Source organism: Euprymna scolopes, chromosome 13 (assembly GCF_053919585.1).
Source record: "Euprymna scolopes isolate OS-2025 chromosome 13, ASM5391958v1, whole genome shotgun sequence".
In the NCBI taxonomy this organism is placed as follows: Eukaryota; Metazoa; Mollusca; class Cephalopoda; order Sepiida; family Sepiolidae; genus Euprymna; species Euprymna scolopes.
Window position 1 is genome coordinate 135,445,899 of NC_136494.1, and position 22,418 is coordinate 135,468,316.

The window sequence follows — 22,418 nt, forward strand, 5'->3', positions numbered from 1 at the left end:
GACAGACCCGACAAGCTGCAAAATCCCACCCCCACACTGTAGAGATCCCTAGATGTAAAAGATTTTTCTACTCCAGTAGTTTCTTCCCCAGAACTGCTAGACTTTGGAATTCCATTCCAGGCCGCTGCTTCCCCAACTGTACTGACATGCATAAGTTCAAGTGCAACGTGAACCAACATCTCGCTGCCCAAATCCCTACATAGTCCCCCAGTAGATGTTTCCCCTGATAGTATCCCCCTACACCAAAGTGGCAATGTGCCTTGTTTGGGGTGAAAATGTAATAAAAAAAAATAAATAAATGAAACACGAAAGTTATCTAAACCCCACATGTACATATATATATTAATATATAAATATACTTATAAACGCCTACACTTTGCTACACCCACGCATATATATACACACACACACATACAGACATACAGAGACAAATAATGGCATTTTTCTTTACTTCGGTAGCGTGGTAACCCCTTCATAGATGAAATAGTATGCTACTACACTCCAGACGGGTGTATACATATATATATACACACACACATACACACATACATGGTATAGATATAAACATGTTATAACTGTATGTGAGCATTATATGTCTATGTATGTGTATATGTGTGTGGGTATGTGTATATAGGCGCGGGTGTATCAAGTTGTGGTTGTATATACGTGTATTTATATATATGTATGCGTGAGGAGTTTGATAACTTTCGGGGTTTTATGTTTATTTTTATTTTTGGCTTGATTGCTTGTTTTTTTATTTTGTTTTGTTTTATTTTTATTTTGTTTTATTTATTTATTTAATTTATTTTAATTTTATTCCTGTGTCGACATAGTTATGGCCGGGTTTTCAGTGCGTGTGTGTATGTGACTGTGTGAGTATGTGTGAGTAAAATACAACGCTCCTGAGTATAGATATAAGCGTATGGTTGCTTCTTGTGTGTGTGTGTGTGTGTGTGTGTGTGTGTGTGTGTGTGTGTGTGTGTGTGTGTGTGTGTGTGTGTGTGTGTGTGTGGATTGAATGCACCGGTCAGTACTCAATGCCCATGAGAAATGTTTTTAATTTACAGACCGCAAGACAAAAATACTACATTCTCAAGTACCTCATGCCATAAAAAACCAAAAGATGGGATAGATAAACTTAAATAAAAAAGGGAAATAAAAAAGATGTTTATTATCTTCAAAGATCTCACTTGTCCTCTCCCCGCTCATAACCTCCACCTATGTTACATTCTAACTTTGTAAACGAAATAAGGAAATGTTTTTGTTTGAAATATCAGTTCTCGACGATAATTCTTGGCCTGGAGACGTAATCCCCCAACGCGGGTGATTACAGAAACATGTATGCACATATGTAGCCATCAATGTTTGTATAAATAAATTTCATATATATATATATATATATATATATATATATATATTTATATATATATACATATATATAAAGTGAAAATGTCTCTCCGTGTGTGTGTCTGTCTATGTACATTTCCCTACCAAATAACTCTGTCAATTTTCGATCTACAAAATTGAGATTTGATATAAGGGGTATTAAGATTTGGTTTTCGGCCAGAAATTTGGCTGTTAAGGGATCAAAGTTCAACGATTTGACCTTTGAGAACTTTACCAAACTCCTCCGCCAATTTTGGGTCTAAACACTTGAAATTTTAGATATAGGTTACGTGGGCATCAATCAATCTTTTTTCTTTGATTTGAACCCAAAATAATAAATGTTAAGGGGTCATAATTGGGTCAAAGTTTTTAAAAAATTGACCTCTGCAGTCTCTACCAAATTACTCAGGAATTTTTTGGTCTAACCATTTGCATAAAGTGTATTCAGACATAGGGCAAGATTTTTAACTGTTTTTTTGCTGAAAATTTAGCTTCCAAGGGGTCAAAGTTCAAAAGATTTTACATTTGCGATTTCTAGCAAATTATTAAGCCAAATTTTGATCTGAATATTTGAAATTTTACATAAAGAGTATTCAGACATGCAGCAAGCTTTTTAATCTGTAGTAGAATGGTACAAAAATGGATGGTCACATTCAATGCTGCTAAGACTAAACTTGTTTCCTTAAATAATTACAAGAAACCTTCTCTACCATCAATAACAATGGCCAAAGACTCTTTATCTGAAAGTAAATCTTTTAAACTCCTCGGCCTATCGTTCACAGAAAGCATGAGTTGGAACAATTACACTGAGATCATTGCAGGATCTACCGTGCTAGAAAGTATACTGTGCCTCTACAAGGCCACCATTCGCCCATGTATGGAGTATTGTTGTTATTTTTAGGCTGTTTCATCTGCTACTCGTCTCTTACTCCTCGGCTTCAAAAGAGAGTCGCCAACCTGATAGGTCCTGAACGTGTTATCTAAGCTTCAGCCTCTGTCCCATTGACGAAATGTTGCATCCCTCTGCCTGTTCTATAAGTATTTTAATGGTGAATGCTCTAACGAACTGCAAGCACTTGTATCCCCTCGACGTAAAAAACCGCGACAAACCCGACAAGCAGCTAAATCCCACCCCTACACAGTAGATATTTCTAGATGCAAGAGAGCTTTCTACCCCAGTAGTTTCTTCCCCAGAACTGCTAGACTTTGGAATTCCCTTACGGGACCCTGCTTCCCCAACTGTACTGACATACAGAAGTTTAAGTGTAATAAGAACAGACATCTTGCTGCCCAACTTCCTACATAGTACCCTTTTAGCTTAGGTCTCTGATAGTAGCTAATGTGGCAATGTGCCTTGTTTGGGGTTAAATTGTAATAAAAAAATAAATCAGTTTTTGAGCGAAAATTTGGCTGGCAAGATATCAGAGTTTACAGAACTGGGCAGACTCTACAAAACTCCTCTGCCAATTTTGGATCTAAACACTTGAAATTAAAGGTTACTTGGACAGTGGTCAAACATTTTAATTTAAATTTAATTTGAGCCCAAAACAAAAAATGTTAAGGGGTCAAAATTGGGGTCAAAGTTTTAAAACATTTGACGTATGTGGTCTCTGCCAACGTTTCCTTATGGTAGTTCAGGAAGCCTATTATATAGAAAGGCATTACCGTACATAGTCACACTTTTTAATATATACATATGCACATAAAGTTATGAACAGTACATAGGGCCTTAGCAAAGCCGGGCGGAACTGCTAGCATATATATATATATATATATATATATATATATATATATATATATATATATATATATATAAGTGAAAGTGTCTGTCTTTCTGTCTGTGCGAGTGTGTCTTTCTGTCTGTGTACACTTCCCTACGCAATAACTCTGTCAATAACTTTGACTCCTATTATGACCCCTTAACATTTATTGTTTTGGGCTCACATCAAGTTATTAAGTTAGATCCATGTCCAAGGAACCTATATCTAAAATTTCAAGTATTTAGACCAAAAATTGGCGGAGGAGTTTGGTAGGGTTCTCAAAGGTCAAATCGTTGAACTTAGACCCCTTAGCAGCCAAGTTTCTGGCCGTAAACGGATTACAAAGATTTTCCCAAATCTCAATACCCTGTATATCAAATTTCGAGTCTGTAGACTGAAAATTGACAGAGTTATTATGTAAGGAAATGTACACAGATAGACAGGCACACGCACACTCATACTTTCACTTTTATAGATATAGATATATATATATATAGATTTTAACTTAATTTTTATCGAACGTTGCTTAATCCATTATTTAAAAAGAAAACAATCCAAATAAAATTAATGTAGTTTACTCATTCAACAAAAGCAAATGTCTACTTTAATATTCGACATCAGCGAAGTTTTTATTTGTATTTGTAGATCGTTTTTAATGTCTATTGAATTCATTAAGCCAGAATATTTCTGAAACTACAAAATGAAGAAATGTGTTTTTTGTTGTTGTTTTTGTCTTTTTTTTATTTTAATAAAGCAGTTCAGAAATGAATGAGCGTGGTTTACTACAAATGTTTTAAACGAAGGAATTTCTTTATTCTTTAAAATGTCCCTCTGCTTCCTGTTCACGCGACCGTCTAAACGTGCGAAAAGAGACGGAGAGAAACAGTGCAAGTAGATGGGGAGAACGTTAATCTCATATTTTAACTTAATTTTAACTGAACGTAGCTTAATCCGCCATTTAAAAAAAAGTAAATCGGATAAAATTAATACACTCTATTCATTTGACATCAACGAATGGTTTGCTTAAACGATCAGCATAAAAATTCAACGTACGTTCGCTATTATCCGTCAAATCAGAGATAAACAGAGGCTCGAAAAGATTATAATTTAGAAATTCGATCGTACATTGGTCAGCCATTACGTAAGTTTTGTAAGGTGAATATCAATGGCAAATTGTGCATTACGCATAGAGATGTGGCGCACTTTCTTACATTTGTAGAATTTGACAAGACGCATCTCTGGTCGTCCTTGACTACTGCTTATCTATGCTTGACTTAATGCGACAGAGTGATAAGATACAAGATTGCTTTCCAAATCGAGAGAGACTTCTCTTAACTGCATGATATTGAATTTTACTGTCTCGTTACTTGCTTGTATCAATTAATTATGAGTTTTGATTTGCAATAAAACAAGTAATTGTCAACCATTTCAACAATTTCCTTACATATAAAAAAAGAAAGATTTCATCCTAGAAGTAAAAGTAATAATTGACGCCAAACTGTCTGAAGCCATAGTATCAATGCTGGCGTTTCTTGGGGATGCATTCTGGGCTGAACGTCTTTCTTTGTTTCAACAAGGATCATCCTATCGTTTATTTTTCCTAGGCATGGTTCCAAATAGTAGCCCCTCATGTTCAAGTGTCGAAGTGCCTTGTTTGGAAATGGACGTGAGTAAAAAAAAATACATTTCCTCACTAGGTCGATATAATGTCTTTGGAGATGGTCTCATGACAACAGATACTACATTACTTCATTCACCAAAACGGAGAAGTAAATACCTGGACAGATGATTTCAGGACAGCAGTACATTTACTACACCAATCCTTTGATTAAGCATTGAAAGTGTATTAATCTAATCATCTATTAAACTGAATAGAGCATAACAAGATAAGAACGTTAAAAGATAATAATAATAATAATAATAATAATAATAATAATAATAATAATAATAATAATAATAATAATAATAATAATAATAATAACAATAACAATAATAATAATAACTGTTCCGGTTGCAAACACATTGATACAAAATTAAAAAAGTAGTAAATATAAAGGCAGTCTTATATTTTAGACTAAATGAAGTTATCATTTGTCCTCGCTAATTATATATATATATATATATATATATATATATATATATATATATATATATCATAATGGTATTATCTGATTATATTAGCAGTAGCTTTTATCAATGGAATGTTAATATCGAAATATATATATATATTGTTACGATGCTACCGTCGAGGTTCCAGATTATCATGTTAATAAAAGAAAAATATAATATGTCGGTCGTGGTATGTTACGATCCGAATGACAAAGTAACCCGAGTTCTTAGATCAATCCCGTTGTGAAATAACCCAGAGCACAATTCGACAAGACAAGAAAAAAAATGACCGGACATACAACAAGATTATATATATATATTTATATCAAGTATTTTATTATGCAATAGAATTTAATAAACACAAAAAATCACATAATGCAATGTCCCAATCAATCTAAACAAAGCGGGGTAAAAGAATGAAGTTCGTAAGTTAACCAATTTCTCTCTTTTTTCTCTGAAACCAAAATGAACGTAATGTCCCAACGGGAAATAAAGAGGAGCAAATAAGAAAGGTTAAAAATTATCTAATGTCTTTCATTTCTCCTTTTTACATTTTCTTCGTATTATATACAATATATAATCAAACGAAAACAAATGTCTGAAGATTTGATATCGGCTGTTCATGAAACTGGACAAGAGTGAGATAAAAGAGGAGATTAGTACTTTTTCCTTAGAAAAGGTATAATTCAAATGAGATTAAATATCCATAGAAATAAAATATTCAAGAGAAGTCATCGTCCAATTTCAAGCTTGATATTTACGGTAACATGTCCGTTCCCTGATTTGCGGTAAGCACAATTCCTTTTCCCCCTTTTTTGCTGCGTCGATAAATATATGCAAGCATGTTGGTCCTTTATCCTGTGCAGTTATTACCAAACTGAGTTAATTAGCGAATTTAATAATTTATTCACCACGGATCCTGTCATCTCTTGTCTGTCTATCTCGACGGTTGATTTCGGAATAAACTTTTGAAAAATATTTTCTACTCCATGTGCGTTGTTTGTGCACCAATTTTTATGTTCATTTACTTGCCTTTCCTGTCTCTTATCTTTAGAGAGGAAGAACGAATATGGGGAGAGTAAGAGAATGAAGAAATGTGTGACGTGACGAGGGGTATGGAGGGTGGCTTGTATGGGTTATTTCTATTATTAACGCGTTGGTGAGATGAATGATTCGCTTTTTTCTTCTTTTCAACGATCGAATAAAAATCTAATTAAAAAAAAAACAGATGAATCCTTGTCATCACGCATATTAACTGACTCTCGTAACCGTCTCGCCACTTAATCGCGCTCGCGTGTAACAATATTATATATATATATATATATATATATATATATATATATATATATATATTCTCATGTATAAAAAACCTTAAAATATATATTGGTTTCGGATATAAAATATATATTGGTATCGGATATAAAATATATATTGGTATTGGATCAATGAAAAGAACAACACTTAGATGTTGATTATATATATATATATATGTGTGTGTGTGTGTGTGCGTGTGTGTGTGTGTGTGCGTGTGTGTGTGTGTGTGTGTGTGTGTGTGTGTGTGTGTGTGTGTGTGTGTGTGTGTGTGTGTGTGTGTGTGTGTGTGTGATAGGAAAAAAAATTGTGAATACAAAAATGATTAGTCGGTAAACTTGGATTTTAATCGTAATTATATTATAGATTTTAAATTAATGTATTTTATAAAATAAAAGTTTAATTATACTTTATAAATGTAATTTACAATCTATTTTGAATTTAAAACTATAGAAAAAAATATAATAATGTTAATATACAAGGGAAATCACTTAGGATAGACAAATACTCACTTCCCCAAACCTTGAAAGATTTGGATTTCTAAAAAATATTTTTAAACGTATTTCGAAATTTTTAAACGTGATTATTAAAAATATTTTTTTTTAAACTTTAAACGTATTTTTGGAAAATTTTAAACGTAATTCGATATAATTAAACGAATTTTTAAGTTTTCAACCGATACCAATATATATTTAAGGTTTTTTATACATAAGAAAAGAGATTTTTAAATTAATTTGGGTTCAAATTAAAATCGATTTATATAAGGAAATTTTTTTTCGAAATTAGATCTTAAATTTAAATAATTCAAAGTTTAAAATTAGGTATTACATCATCCGATAAAAAGGGGGGGTTAACAAAACGAGATTCAAACGTGAACTCGCGAGGTATATATACTTCACACTTCCGGTTATAAAATAGACGAATATTGGCTGAAGACAGCTTGATAAGGATACCTTAAACGGGCCTTATTATCGGGCTTGAAACCGACGGTACCAAAACTTTCTGTACACAATATGTATATATATATATATATATATATATATATATATATATATATATACTTGTATAAGCTCCAAGTTGTAGGCGTACGTTTTGTTCATAGAGATGATTGACGCTTTGAGAATGTTTTAAATGCGTCTTCGAACATTCTCTATGCAAGGTAGAGAATTACTCATCTTTGTATTTGTCAATACAGATTTGGCATTTTAATAAATGTTCACCAATGGCTGACTTGTGGGTTTGTAAACGTTCGGATGTTGACCATGTTCTTTGTCTGCGTATCCACAAAATCATATGTAAAAAAAATGTATGATGATTTGCGATTTTATTTATAAAATCATTGATCCAACATCGTGTATGTGGTTAAATATGAATGTGTATGAGATTTTGAATAGAAATATTTTGAAGTAAAACTGCTGATGAATCGATAAAATATCAAAATTTAGAATTGAATGAACGATGCGAATAATTGTATGGGTAATTCAACGGATTAAATTAAGTCAACAGAAATAGCGTTTGAAAATATCAAACTCAGTGATCTTGAATGGTGCATAATTCCAGTTAACTTTAGAATCGTACAAACTTTAACTGTCCGAAATTAATTAAAGTACTCATTATTTGAAGTTCACTTCTTGCGTTTATTTAAATCTCATTTTAAGCGAATTATTTTTATAGTTTTCCAAACAACAACCAATTACCCTAGGATAGTCGAAGGCCAATCTGCCCGAAACGTTGCACAAATAACACTCAAGATGCGAACAATAGTCCGATCAATACAAGTAATATAAACAATCAGCTCTTATCTAAAAAAAAAATCAGAATTAAAAAAGAGTAAATATTTATCTTGATTTGAACAAAAAATTATTTTTAAAAAAATCAAAAACTATTTAAAACATTTTTGGTTGCTATCAGTTGTTTGTTATTCATAAAACAAATTCATAAAATTTACCTTGCAATGCATTTTATTTTTCTTAATTCGGATTTGTTTCCCTAAAGCATTTTTCTATATACTTTTACGGCAAAAAAAGTGTGTGCTAAATTAACTTTGTTCTGAGAATTATATTTGAAAGAAAATATAATTTTAATTCTTTTAATTAACTTTAATTTGTAATTATCTGAAGAATTTATTAGCTTTATAAGTTCAACCTCACTACGAGTTAATGCAAGCAATATATCTGATTTTAATTTCCTGTGTGATCATTTGTCGAAAGAGTTACTCTTTTCTTTCAGCCATTTTACTAGCAGTCTGTACACACAGTAAACACGTACACAACCAAATTTGTATAATGATATTGTGTTTGTGTGTACATCTATATATCTATAAAAGTGAGAATGTATCTGTTAGAACAATTCTCAACCTATACACTAAACGAATTTTTTATCTACGGACTTTTGGTATATAGGGTATTCAGACACGTGGAAAACTTTTTAATCGGTTTTTATCCGGACAAAAACCAGACTACTAAGGTGCCAAAATTAAAAGATTGGTACTTGAGTTCATTGGATTTTTATCTGTTTATCAACTGTTTCACGATTACGTATGCGCAAATCTTTATAATACAGTTTCCTTATGGTTAGAAGGAATATGGTTGAAAATACTTTTTAAAGCCCTGACAAGCTGGCCTAATGGTTATTGTACTTGACTCACTATTTTCGAGTGTTGGTTTCGATCTCAGCTCGAGAATTTTTTTACTTACAAAAAGTGAACTATTTAGAAAAAACATTGTACTCGCATGCACATATCTCAGTTTCTTTCCGGGTTTTTTTTTACATCTTTTTGAAAGGAATTTAACGTAATGTTTAATAAATACGGTATTTATGTTTATAATAAATGAAAAATCTGCATTAATAAAAATGTAATATTTCTGCGCATTTTACGAATGGGTAACGCTAGCCAGCCTGCTAGTATATAAAATATGTATATATATATATATATATATATATATATATATATATATATATATATTTATATATATAGGTAGTCAAGAGAGGAAACTCATGAATTTAACGAGATTATAAAGAGTGCTCAATAAAAAGAGCAATATATGTTTTTATTGATACAGACAAATTTACATGGTGGCGACACTTAATATGCTTATGTTTTGGACAAAAGTTTGGATTTCTTCAGTGTAAGACAAACTTGCCTGGCGAGGACTTGTGGTTTTTACGAACCATTTGCACGAAACATTAGCATATCCAGTGTCACGACCTTGTAAATTCGTCTATATATATATGTGTGTGTGTGTGCGTGTGTGTGTGTGTGTGTGTGTGTGTGTGTGTGTGTGTGTGTGTGTGTGTGTGTGTGTGTGTGTGTGTGTGTGTGTGTGTGTGTGTGTGTGTGTGATCCACGGGTGTTTTCACAGAAACAAATATTTAATTTCACGCGCTAAAGCAAATTAGGAAAAAAAATGCAAGGGGCGTAATCCTACATAAAAAATGATACCACGAGAATGACCTCCCCTGCATCGGGTAATATAATACGAATTCAAACACTAAGCAAAAAAAAAACAATATTAAAATAAACACGCATAAATATAGGAATAAAATTATATAAAATTATATGATAATTGGAAAAAACAAATAGGAAAAACAGGGAAAATTAAACAAAAATTAATAATTAATGAATAAATAATAAAAATACGGAAGTACGTGTTAAAACAGAAAACTATCTTTACATAAGACCAAAAGATGGAGGAAGTGAGAAAGCATGGCTGTGGAAATCTTTTTACCCGAATACGATATCCAGCATGTTAAAAATATACCATTTGTTGTAAAAATCTAATGGATAAACATCTGAAAAAGTTAGTTGAGGCAGGATATTTTTACGGAAACATAAATCCTAAAATTGTCGCCCATTAATGAAATAGCTGTAATGGAAAAATCCAGTAAATAAACGAAGGTTATAAAAAAGAAAACGTGAGTCTTTGAATTTTCAACAAAACATTGCACTATATACATATATATATATATATACATATATATATATATATATATATGTATATATATATGTGTATACATATATATATATATTAGAGATGGAACGATTCCAGAATTTTCCCGATACAGTAAGCGATTCTGACACAATCATCGATCCTGATTCTTTATAAATCTTTAAATTTTTAACTGTAGAGCGGTTGTTGTTCTTTTAATTATTTTTTTCAAACTACCTCAAACACGCATTTTCGCAAACGTAAAAATATACTCATGAGGTGATCTACTGGTTTTAATTTTCTTGGTATTTTAAAATCGTTATTATTATGTTTACATTAGTATAGGCAATGAAAAATTAAATTTTAAATAAAAACGAACATAGTGAATAAATTATTAAAATAAGCGTTTTTAGCATAGAAAAATAGCGCCATTTTATTCGATTCCGATACCGATTCAGATATTCTAAAAAGTGACAATTTTTAGGATTCTTGATTCCGATTCTGATTAGCCTCCACATTTATATATATATATATATATATATATATATATATATATATATATATATATATATATATATATATATATATATTGTATAGTATAGCGTGCGCATATATATTACTTTTCCTTTAAATAGGGTTCTTTAGAGTATACGAATTTTAAATTGAAATAAATCATAGAAAAAATATTTTATCATACAAATATGTGGCTTATTCCAAAGAAATGTTTTGGATTTTATGATTTAAATATGGTCCTGCGCGTGTATGGTGGAATCCAGAGGTCCAATTTTCACAACGTATCGCGCGCTGTGTGGTATGTGACTCCATCCTGCTGAAACAATATGATGAATTACCCAAAACCAAGCAATACAACGGCATCGTATTTTACCAAGTTCTTCATAATGTACAGAAATGTATCTGCGATTCAATTGACTTAAATCTCTTTGCTTCACTTCAACTTCTCTAGTCTCAACTTGTTCTATTTTTTTGTTTTCATCATAATCGTCTAGTCCCTTCCTTGCTTTATATGTTCCAGTTCGTTTGACTCGTTGGTCAAATGTTTTTCATCAATTCACTGTTCTGATACCTCATTGTAATAGAGCTTCCTATTTCAGTAGCTTCTTTCCAACAGCTGTAAGCTTGTGAAACATCTTTTCCTACTGACTGCTTTTCTCTTTTCGAAACAAAGACCAAAAGGCAAAAGGTATATATCGATTATCGTCGTTGGTCTTTGTTAGCTCTTTTCATCTGGTAGCTCCATGGCTTTTCTGTGTAAATATCTAAATGAATCGCATAGCTGTTAATCAACCAATTCATCAACGAAAATGCAACTTATTTGAAACGTTGCAACAACGTGCCATGCTGATTGTTAACAAGTAGATAATAAAAATAAACACAAAAATTGCGTGAAAAGTGATTGTTTTCTGACTTCCGGCATTTTCGATCGCAACAAATGTCGAACAGTTTTACTGTTATTTTATGCATTTCTATTATTTATCTTATTGTGGTCTTTGTGGCATTTCAGAGTTTATAGTATCTGCATAGCCATCTCTTCATTTCTTTTTGGTTGATTTGTATTTTACTTAGTTACTGATATTCCATTTTTTTTTACTTTAATCGCTACTCGTGTTTTAATCTGAAACGTCATACTTTTAGTGATTTGAGGATTCATTGTTTTCCTCGCGAAAATAACATCTACGTGGTTGTGGTTCTATCGCAGACTTTTATCGATTTCGTTGAGTCAGGAAATATTTTACAAAAGAGTGAAATAAAGATATTTCGTCTATATAGTGCTTTAAAAAAGGAAATCCAAAGACTCATAAACTTTAATACTTTAACATTTCGAAATATTTTTTGTTGTTGAATAATTTCTCCAAATCCTCAAGCAAAAGTTAATTTTTGTTTTCGAAGAAATACGTTTTAATTTTTTAACTTAACCCTAAACTAAGTTTTATTTCAAGTTTTCAGGGCAGCTGAAATGTACCGCAAAACAATAAATATGATTTTCACACTTTTATTGTTGGATATTTGTTAAGACAATTTCTTTTTGTTGATATATTTATTTAATGAAACCATTATTACTTATTTTCCTTTGGCAGCGCCGGGACACAGGTCCTGCTAGTTTATCATGAAATCCATAAAAGCTATGCCATTATATTTTTGCCTTTCTTTTTCTCTTATCTTTTCAGACGTCTATCTGGTGACCGTGATGATTATCGGTACTGTAACATGCATGACAACCATCGGCATCCTACGCCTCTACCATCGCAACGATCATGAATTTCCAATCCCTGTTTGGCTGCAGAAATTTGTTAGCAGTTTCTCTCCCTTGTTGTCGAGGGGCAGCAGCAGTATCGTCAGCCAACACAGTTCACCGGAACACATGACCGAGACAGGCTGGACACGGCCGCACGTCGCTGAAGACCTTCACGGACAGATTGAATGCTGGGGAGAGGATACGATCGGCAGTGACTACCACAGCCGCCGGCGAAGCGAATCGCGAGTCTTCCAGACGACTCGGATGGGCGTTCGCCGTAAAAAATCTATGAAACAGGAAAATAGTCGAGAGGGTGGCCAGACTCGACGGCCGGACTCGTGGAAGGGCGTTGCCCGTGCTGTCGATCGCTTCTGTTTCAGACTTACCCTTTTCATAGTTATTTTAACTAACCTCATGATGATGATCGTGCTCGGAGCTTTTAGCTGAAAGCATATTTTCTTTTCTTTTAAAGATAATTAACTTTAAAGACTTGCGAGTGAAAGAAAGAAATTAAAATGGAGGAGAAACAAAATAAATGGACGATTCGAGAAATCACACTGAAAAGCAACACATAGATGACGTTTAAAAGTCTAAAAGAAATTCGCCGACGCTGATTGGTTTACGAATATACAAAACGGAGCAAAGATTTTATGTTATCAAAAACAAACAATCGATGAAAGAGTAAAGAGAGAAACAACAGGAAGTCAGCAAAAGCAGTTGTTCTGTACAAATAATATGATTTAAAAACATTTAACAACTGGGCAACATGATAGACAACACGTTGGGATTACTTATCAATACACGTAATCGTTGATTGGACGTGCTTATTTTTAGCTAAGTCCTGGGCCAAATAAATTTTAAAGCGAATCATCTTCCAAATACATTCAAAGTTATTACTTAGTAATAATGTTGGTATTTACCGGACCAATAGTGCTCAATACTAATATTTTTATTAGTAGAGCGTGTGTATATATATATGTATACGTGTATATGCGTCATTTTTAAATTGACAGTGCGAACGTTTCAACTTATTGGCTTTATCTAAGCCTGTGATAATTAAGTAATAGCCTGTATAAAGAGACATATAGGTCGAAACATCCTTACAGTCAATGGCATCGACTAAATACAGCAATAAATAATTTTTTTCCGAAATTTAACGATTACATTGTCTGATAATGAACTTTCAACCATTGTTTCACAATTATTTAATTGATGATTCATGTATATATTTATATATACATAAGTCATCTCATTTAAGCCAATGTGTATTTTAATTGTGAAGGAATTTATGAAATTTTGTTATCAGACAGTGTAATCGTTACATTTCGGAAACATTATTTCTTGCTATATTCAGTAGCTGACATTGAGTTTAAGGGTGTCTCTTTACATAAGTTAACGGTGCTAGTCTAACTGCCCTGATGAGTTGTGATACAACGAAACAGTACTGTATGCGGATGACTATAAATAGTTATATATATGTACATATATAAATATATATACGTATATATATATATACATATATATATGTATGTGTATATATATGTGTGTGTGTGTGTATGTATATATATATATATACGTGTGTGTATGTATATCTATCCAGATGTTAGGATGCAGAACCGCAATTAAAAAGTAGGAATAAGGTATCACTTTCATTAGAATAATAAAACAGAGATAACTTTCTAAACTGAACTAATTTTCTAATATCGGTTATTTCACAAAATACACATACATTACAGAATGTGCTAAGCTGTAGTGTTAGCATTCTATATATATATATATATATATATATATATATATATATATATATATATATATACAATCCGAAGTTATTATTTTCCAGAGGTGAAGTAACCAATGAAGTTTAACGAGGTCAATGCAAAAGTGCTCAATACCGAACTAGGCACGACATACTTTTTATACAGTTCATACGAAAGCAAATGTATATATGTATATATATATATATATATATATACATGTATATATATATTCGCAAACTTTGCTTTCGTATAAGCTGTATCGCCTGAAAACGTCTCTAGTTGCTAGTAATTATCTGACCAAAACATGCTCATAAATGTGTAGCAAACTTATTACTGCTTATGTAGAAACAAATAGAAAGTATATATATATATATATATATATATATATATATATATATATATATATACGATCTGTATCTCGGTTGAAAATTTTGGCGACAAAATAAATGGGCTGTTCTATAGATGAATTTACATTATTTGTCAAGTTTGGAAAGTTTTAAGATTGAAATGAATTATCCAAATATATTAATCAGGCAATTGAAACGTTTTCTTTAGCAAAATATCAGAGAAGATATATGATCTTCTATCAGTGTTTCTTGTCACGTATTTATCAAATAACAGGAAACAGTTTGGCATGCTGCCAAGCGCATTGTACAAAAAAAGTCTTTCCTGAAAATCTCAACAGACCCAAAGCATCTAAAGTATGTATAAAAAGTTACATACATATAAATATATATATATTTGTGTGTTTGTATATATATATATATATATATATATATATATATATATATATATATATATATATAGGGTTCACACAAAATTTAGGAATGTTTGTATTTTCTTTACAGACCAAGTTTTTGTCTCGTTTATATATATATATATATATATATGTTTACATTTAAATGTGTATACATAGGCATATATATATATATATATATATATAATTATACAGTAACACATTCCTGTTTATATTTCCCTTTGTCATATATATATATATATATATATATATATATATATATATATAGGGTTCACACAAAATTTAGGAATGTTTGTATTTTCTTTACAGACCAAGTTTTTGTCTCGTTTATATATATATATATATATATATATATATATATATATATATATATGTGTGTGTGTGTGTGTGTGTGTGTGTTTACATTTAAATGTGTATACATAGGCATATATATATATATATATATATATATATATATATAATTATACAGTAACACATTCCTGTTTATATTTACCTTTGTCAGATATATATATATATATATATATATATATTAATGCATATACATAAAATCTATTTATATACATAAATACGTGTATACCTTTATAGACGATTACCTGTACAGTTTCAATTCTCTGTTTATATTCCTGTCACGCACAAGCGTATCTGGTAATAATTTGTTAGAAAATACACCGTGTATTTTTGGCAATCCGATTTGCGTAAAGATGTTTATTTATCTCTTGTGTTTATTTCCTTTGTGATTTTTCATTTTTATGAAACTTTTTTATACTTTAGAAACTGTAGCTTTCTCCTCCTTTTAGCTGTTTCCTATCATTTTTACACCAAGATAAATGAACGCAGACATTAACTGCTTACGTAAGTTCGTGGTCTATGATATAAATTCGACATATAAGCAGTTTACACATTTCTTTTCTCGTTAAAATGTTGCACGATTTTGAAGTTTGCGACGGGGTTATAATCGTGTATTTGATGAATATCGAATATGTGATCCGGTCTAATTGTTGAAAGTAGCGAAATCCCAAACGAGCCACGATTTTATTCACACTAAGATGGACAAACGATTTTCATATTTATTACATAAATGTAATTCTTCACCCCATAGAAATTGTTTCCTAATTATTTAATTAACACGTATGCAGTATTCTTTAGTTTTCTGCCATATTGAATACCTGGTAAATATCAGAAAATCTACTGGGGTGTGACCGACACGATTAATAAAAGGATATTTCTTTGCGAAATAAGTTTTATTCTATTTATATGACGTTTTCGTACAAGGTATGATTCCATCAGACATGTATCAAGTATTAGTTTTAAAAAGTGTGTAATAATTACCAGTCAATATTGCCAATGTATTAAATTAGTAATAGAAACAAAAGAAAGTGTTTACATACAAAGCCATAAAATCTTTTACTAATTGTAATTTGTAATATTTAAAATGTTTCCCGTCAATATTTATGGTATACTGTCAGTAAATTTTCCGTTTTACTGTATTCGTCCACACACACACACACACACATACATACACATACACTCACACAAACATATATGTATACATATTCATATATATGCATATATGTGCATATTCATACATGTGCGATCGACTGTATGCTATGTCTTGTGGCAGTCATCTACACTGACAAATATTACCAGTAATACCAAAAACATGGTGAGTTCTACACAAAGCCTTAACTACTATAAAACAAATTATCTATAAGATTTCCGAACAACTTGGTGGAATCTCATATGGCGAAATTGAAGTGCGAGTCCATTTATATATATACTAGAAGGCAGCCCGGCATTGCCCAGTCGGGAAATACGCTTAAATATGATACTTTAATAATTGCAGATTTCATATTTATTATTATATTCTATTGGACCTAATATATAGTAATGATTTAAAAAAAAATTTTTTAATTATTCGTGCGCTATCACCAAGAATTGAAACCAAAACATTTAGCTTACGATATACTTTTTCCTTTGGCGTTAATGCCTGAGCTATGAAGTCATGTTTGCTGCAGGGCTAAAAATTGGAACATGAACTCATAGCTATTACGTTACGCACGCATATTCGTAATGCCGTCGTTCGACTTTCATCTGACAAATTTTTTAATTTTTACACTTTCGCACCGATTTTCCTCGGCTAAAATCAAAATATAAGGTTTACCATAGGTTCGAATGCCCTATATATTACGTTTCATGTATGTAGACCAAAAACTGACAGAGGAGTTTGGTAGGCAATTTTTTAAAACAAATATATATACGCATACATATATATAGAAAGAGGTTTGTGTTTACTATAACATTTTACGCAAATATTACGCAAGTATAAATCATGTAGAATATCTGCATGAATATAATTACATGTAATAGTTAACTAATGATGATCATTCCATAAGAAAACCGAAAAACACTAATAGGGAATTAATTAAAATGAATGTTTAAAGGAATATGCAAATTAGCTAGATCTTTTGCTAACGTAATATGTAAAAGAGTGGAATTTTTCTTTAAAAAAGATAGAAAAAAAGGGGTTTTAATATAAATATGAATACACAAAAAACAACTTTATAGGAATATATATATATATATATATATATATATATATATATATATATATATATATATATATATATATATATGGTTATATAATAATTCCCAATCTTAAATAGGTAAACACGAAATAAATATATAAGAATGAAATAAATCATTCTTTTTTAGAATGATTTTTTTAATGCTAAATCGCTGACTTTCAACTATTAGTAATTATTTTTGATTGCATATATTACACACACGCACTCACACACACGCAAAATATAAATATATAATAAAAGTTTTCAATTCAGTATGCGTTAAAAAAAAAGCCTTTCTATATGATAGAGGGAAATGATCACTCGAACACAGTATGTTTATATATATTATCAAACTATGGCGACATCTTTGTGCGTTCGTTTTCTGACCTGTTCACTTGAGCATTAGATTTAGAAAAGATTCCCTGAATTCTTCTCTACTCACCACGTGAAGTTATTTGGTATGTCCTCAGTTACATTGTGCACTTTTTCTGTCCCGTTTTACAGCAATGTCTAGTTTAGTACATATTAATTTAATGTCTCTTCTAGAACGTGCGTCGCCAGTCAATATATATATATATATATATATATATATATATATATATATATATATATATATATATATATATATGAAAAAATGATTAATAAAATATGTTATAAAACATCTTGAAAAAGAGTTAAAAACATATTTAATTTTAAAAAGGAAACACAAGATAAGTGGATAGTCCTTAATCCGCGAAGTTTCGAGGAAATACTCTCCTTCTAATCAGAGGGCAGAAATTAGCAAAATGCGGGATCGGAATATATATATATATATATATATATATATATATATATATATATATATATATATATATATATATATATGGGTGTGTATATGTATATTTGCATGTACATATGGTCTTATTTTTTATCTGTTAGACATTCTAGCTAGTTCCTGTTCCAAATGATATGATGTTCAACATTGCGATAATAGTGTCAACCAACAGGAATATATTTCATCTTAACGGATTTTATTTACTTTGTGTTGCAAAAAGAATGCGGTCAAATTATTTCGGGTAGCAATTACTTTCACATATAAACCAACAAACACTGATAATAATGAATAAAGGGATACATATGAGAAGTGTCGGAAAAACATGAACGGAAATTTCCAGCCGCCATAGATCAAGTTCAATTATGAGTATACAATATGTACTCTTTTACCATATGTTATGTATATATGTTCTAAAGAATTATAAATCAAACAATTATAAACTAGTACTTACGATAGATGTGTGTGACACTTTCTGATCGTTGTCAATAATTTCCATTTTAAAAATGACTTCAACTTAGTAATTTGGATTGTTTCTCCTGGATTTGAGAACAAGTTTCTCGCATTCTGAGTTAGGATTTTTAAAGTAATATAACTGAAACTTCCGGTTGTAAAAGCAAACTGATATTTTGCCTCTACATTAAGTTAAAATAATTCCTTGTTTACGTGGTAACAGTAGTATTATTTATTTATTCTTATTATTATTATTCATTTAGTATTTATAAAAAGAATAGGATTTACAATATAGAAAATGTCATGTCGCTAACAATTAGATCTTGTATATAATACTATAAAGACTAAGAGAGTTTTCTTTTTTAATGAAAGAAATTTTAAAACTTAAATTAGAAAATTATGTATAATACTACGTCCGCTGACATGAACACAAGCAAATCAAGAATAGTTAGTTTTAGTCGATGGGTGAACACGTTCCGAACTACCGCGAATCACTTGTGTTGGTGAATAGCTCGATCTGATGAATGTAGTGCTACTTCGGCACATTGAGAACTGCTTTAATAATTACATCGTTTACGTAAGCTAAAGCCAAGGTAGAACTAACTGCTGTATATTCAAGATGCGATAGCCTATGAGGTATGATATTGAGTGTATAATCTTATAAAAACTATATTATGCACTGATTGGTGGGATTTAAAATGTGACGTAAGAAAGTTTGGATTTTTATTTAAAGGTTTTCAAGTAAGTTGTGATTGATGGAACGAAGTTGTGATATTCCACCCGTCAGATCTGCGTTCCATCAATCGCAACTTACTTGAAACCCTTTAAATAAAAATCCAAACTTTCTTACGCCAGTGGAAACTTAACGGAATGTATGTCGCTCCATCAGTCTTAGGTATTTCGTACGTTTCTTTTCATCCTTAAAGGATAGCGTATGAAATCACACAGTCGGCTTCACGCTAAAACCAAGATAGAATTAACTGTTGTATATTCGTTGGAAGTAATTTCTTAAATAAAATGTTAAAATGTACGTCTGGATACTGTGTGTTATATAGTATGATATACACAAGATGATTTTATAAAAAATATACTGTGCGCTGATTGGTTGAATTTAATATGTGACGTAAGAAAGTTTGAATTTTTATTTTAAGATTGACAAAAAGGGAAATTAATTAAAAAGTAATATAACGCCTGGAGTAAAGTAGGACGTTTAAATCTCTTCAAACAATTCTTACTTAAAGAAATAGATATTCATAAGTTAAGATGAATAAATAAAAGTTTAACGGAAAATTAATTTATGTTTCTGAATTCTTAAGATGACGATTCATAAAGATGGCGAAGCAATAAAAATTTCATTTTTTTAGTTTAGGTCGCAAATATAGTCCGATAATTGTTTTATGTATTAGTCTTTAATAAAATAAATTTCAAAAAGCATCCAAGCATAATTAAACAAGTTACTACATTTTTAGAACCATTTTTATTCTTCGTAGTTTACAAATGTTTCGCTTGTGTTGAGAAATGAAACATTTTAATTTCTTGATTATGCATTATGTTAAGTGTTGAAACGAGAACTTTAATAATAATTTCATTAAATTTGTATTATTTGGATTACTGTTCCTTTGTTGAGTGTTATTTTCACAAAGTTTCATTCGATGTAACCACCGACATTCTTTAGGTATATCTGGTTGAAAAAATGATTTCCAAGTTCGACAAGATGCACCTGAAGAAGATCGAAGGTTATGTCAACCGAAGCATTGTGTTAATAACACTCAGGATGAGAACAGTAGTTCGAATAATCAGAATACTATGGAAAATTGGTTGCCTCCATCCTGGTGAGGATATCAGCTTTCCGAGAGAATGAATAGAAAAACGGCATCACAACTGTCCAGGACAGAAATCAAACATAAATCATTATGCGCGAGATATACATAAAAACTTTTGTACAGGACATGACTTAGCAAATATCCACAGACAAATTGTCTGATATTTGCGCTCTTGTCGCTGTGCTATGACTATCATTAGAACATCTCATGGGTTTCATGTTACATTTCATTTTGGTGCTCGTGTATTGGATCTCTTGCAACGGTAATTTAGTTCTGGAAATTTATAAAATGAAAATAAATCAAATGCCATATACATATGTCATCCCCACTGCTTACACATGTTTTTCTAATATTTGTAATGCTTTCCATATAGAACGGAAACGTGAATAACTGCACTGAAAGATGTACGCGTATATATATATATATATATATATATATATATATATATACACGTGCATATATGCGAATACCATATATATATATATATATATATATATATGCGTGTATATATATGTATATATATACATATGTATATATATACATATATATATATGTATATATACACATATATATATATATATATATATATATATAGGTACAATATATATTGGTATATGAACGCACAGAGACACATATATAGTTAATTGTATGATGCCATACTGAGATGCTTAGCGACTATGATCAGTGATGAAATATAGCTTGAAAAATAAGTAAAGACTCTCTGTGTGTGTGTGTGTGTGTGTGTGTGTGTGTGTGTGTGTGTGTGTGTGTGTGTGTGTGTGTGCACGTTATGTTTGTGGATGTATAGTCGTATATGCTTACTAAATATGAAAAACGACGTAATTGATAATATAATAACACGTATGCACATATATATATATATGTATATATATATATATATATATATATATATACAGAAAGAGAGATAAGAGGAAAAGAGATGATTATTTACTATATTTTAATATTTTAATATTCATACGAAAGCTCATTTTGTCTGCCTTTAACTCAGATAATACTCTTCGATGGGTGGCGATATTATATATATATATATATATATATATATATATATATATATATATATATATATATATATATATATATATTACTTGGGAGTCATCACTCATTAAGGTCCGGAAACCACTCGAGAATAAAAGTTAATGCATGTAAGGTGGTAGTAATCGCTAATGGTGTAAATTGGGTAGAATCTATTTATGGGACAGAACAACAGGAATGTGTTTGAATTTTAGGCCACCATGTTGTATTCAACCAGGAAGCAGGCCAGTAAAATAGAGGTCCAACAGGCGGGCAGATCTGGGAAAGAAACTTTGTTCATGGAATTTATGTTTAGAATTGTGTGGAGAAAATCATATATAATGGTTGTAGTTAGTCGAGTGTTTTTGTGAAAGTTTGTCAAGGGGAACCTATAGATTGTGGAGTTCAGTCGAGCACCTGCCATGAAAATAACGAAAGAACAAAGACAGGCTCGTAGCGTCTCTTCTATGCG

The 22,418-nt window shown here is 30.8% G+C and overlaps 1 protein-coding gene across 1 annotated transcript in view; it reads left to right on the forward strand.

The window, feature by feature from the left end:
• The window catches only part of LOC145292194 (neuronal acetylcholine receptor subunit alpha-3-like), a 442,298-nt gene extending 427,920 nt beyond the window's left edge, over positions 1-14,378 (forward strand). Inside the window, exon 7 of the mRNA XM_080138499.1 lies at positions 12,682-14,378. Within this exon, the coding sequence (XP_079994625.1) occupies positions 12,682-13,196 (515 nt within the window). The 3' untranslated portion in view covers positions 13,197-14,378. The remainder of the gene's footprint in view (positions 1-12,681) is intronic.
• Positions 14,379-22,418: the final 8,040 nt, after the last annotated feature.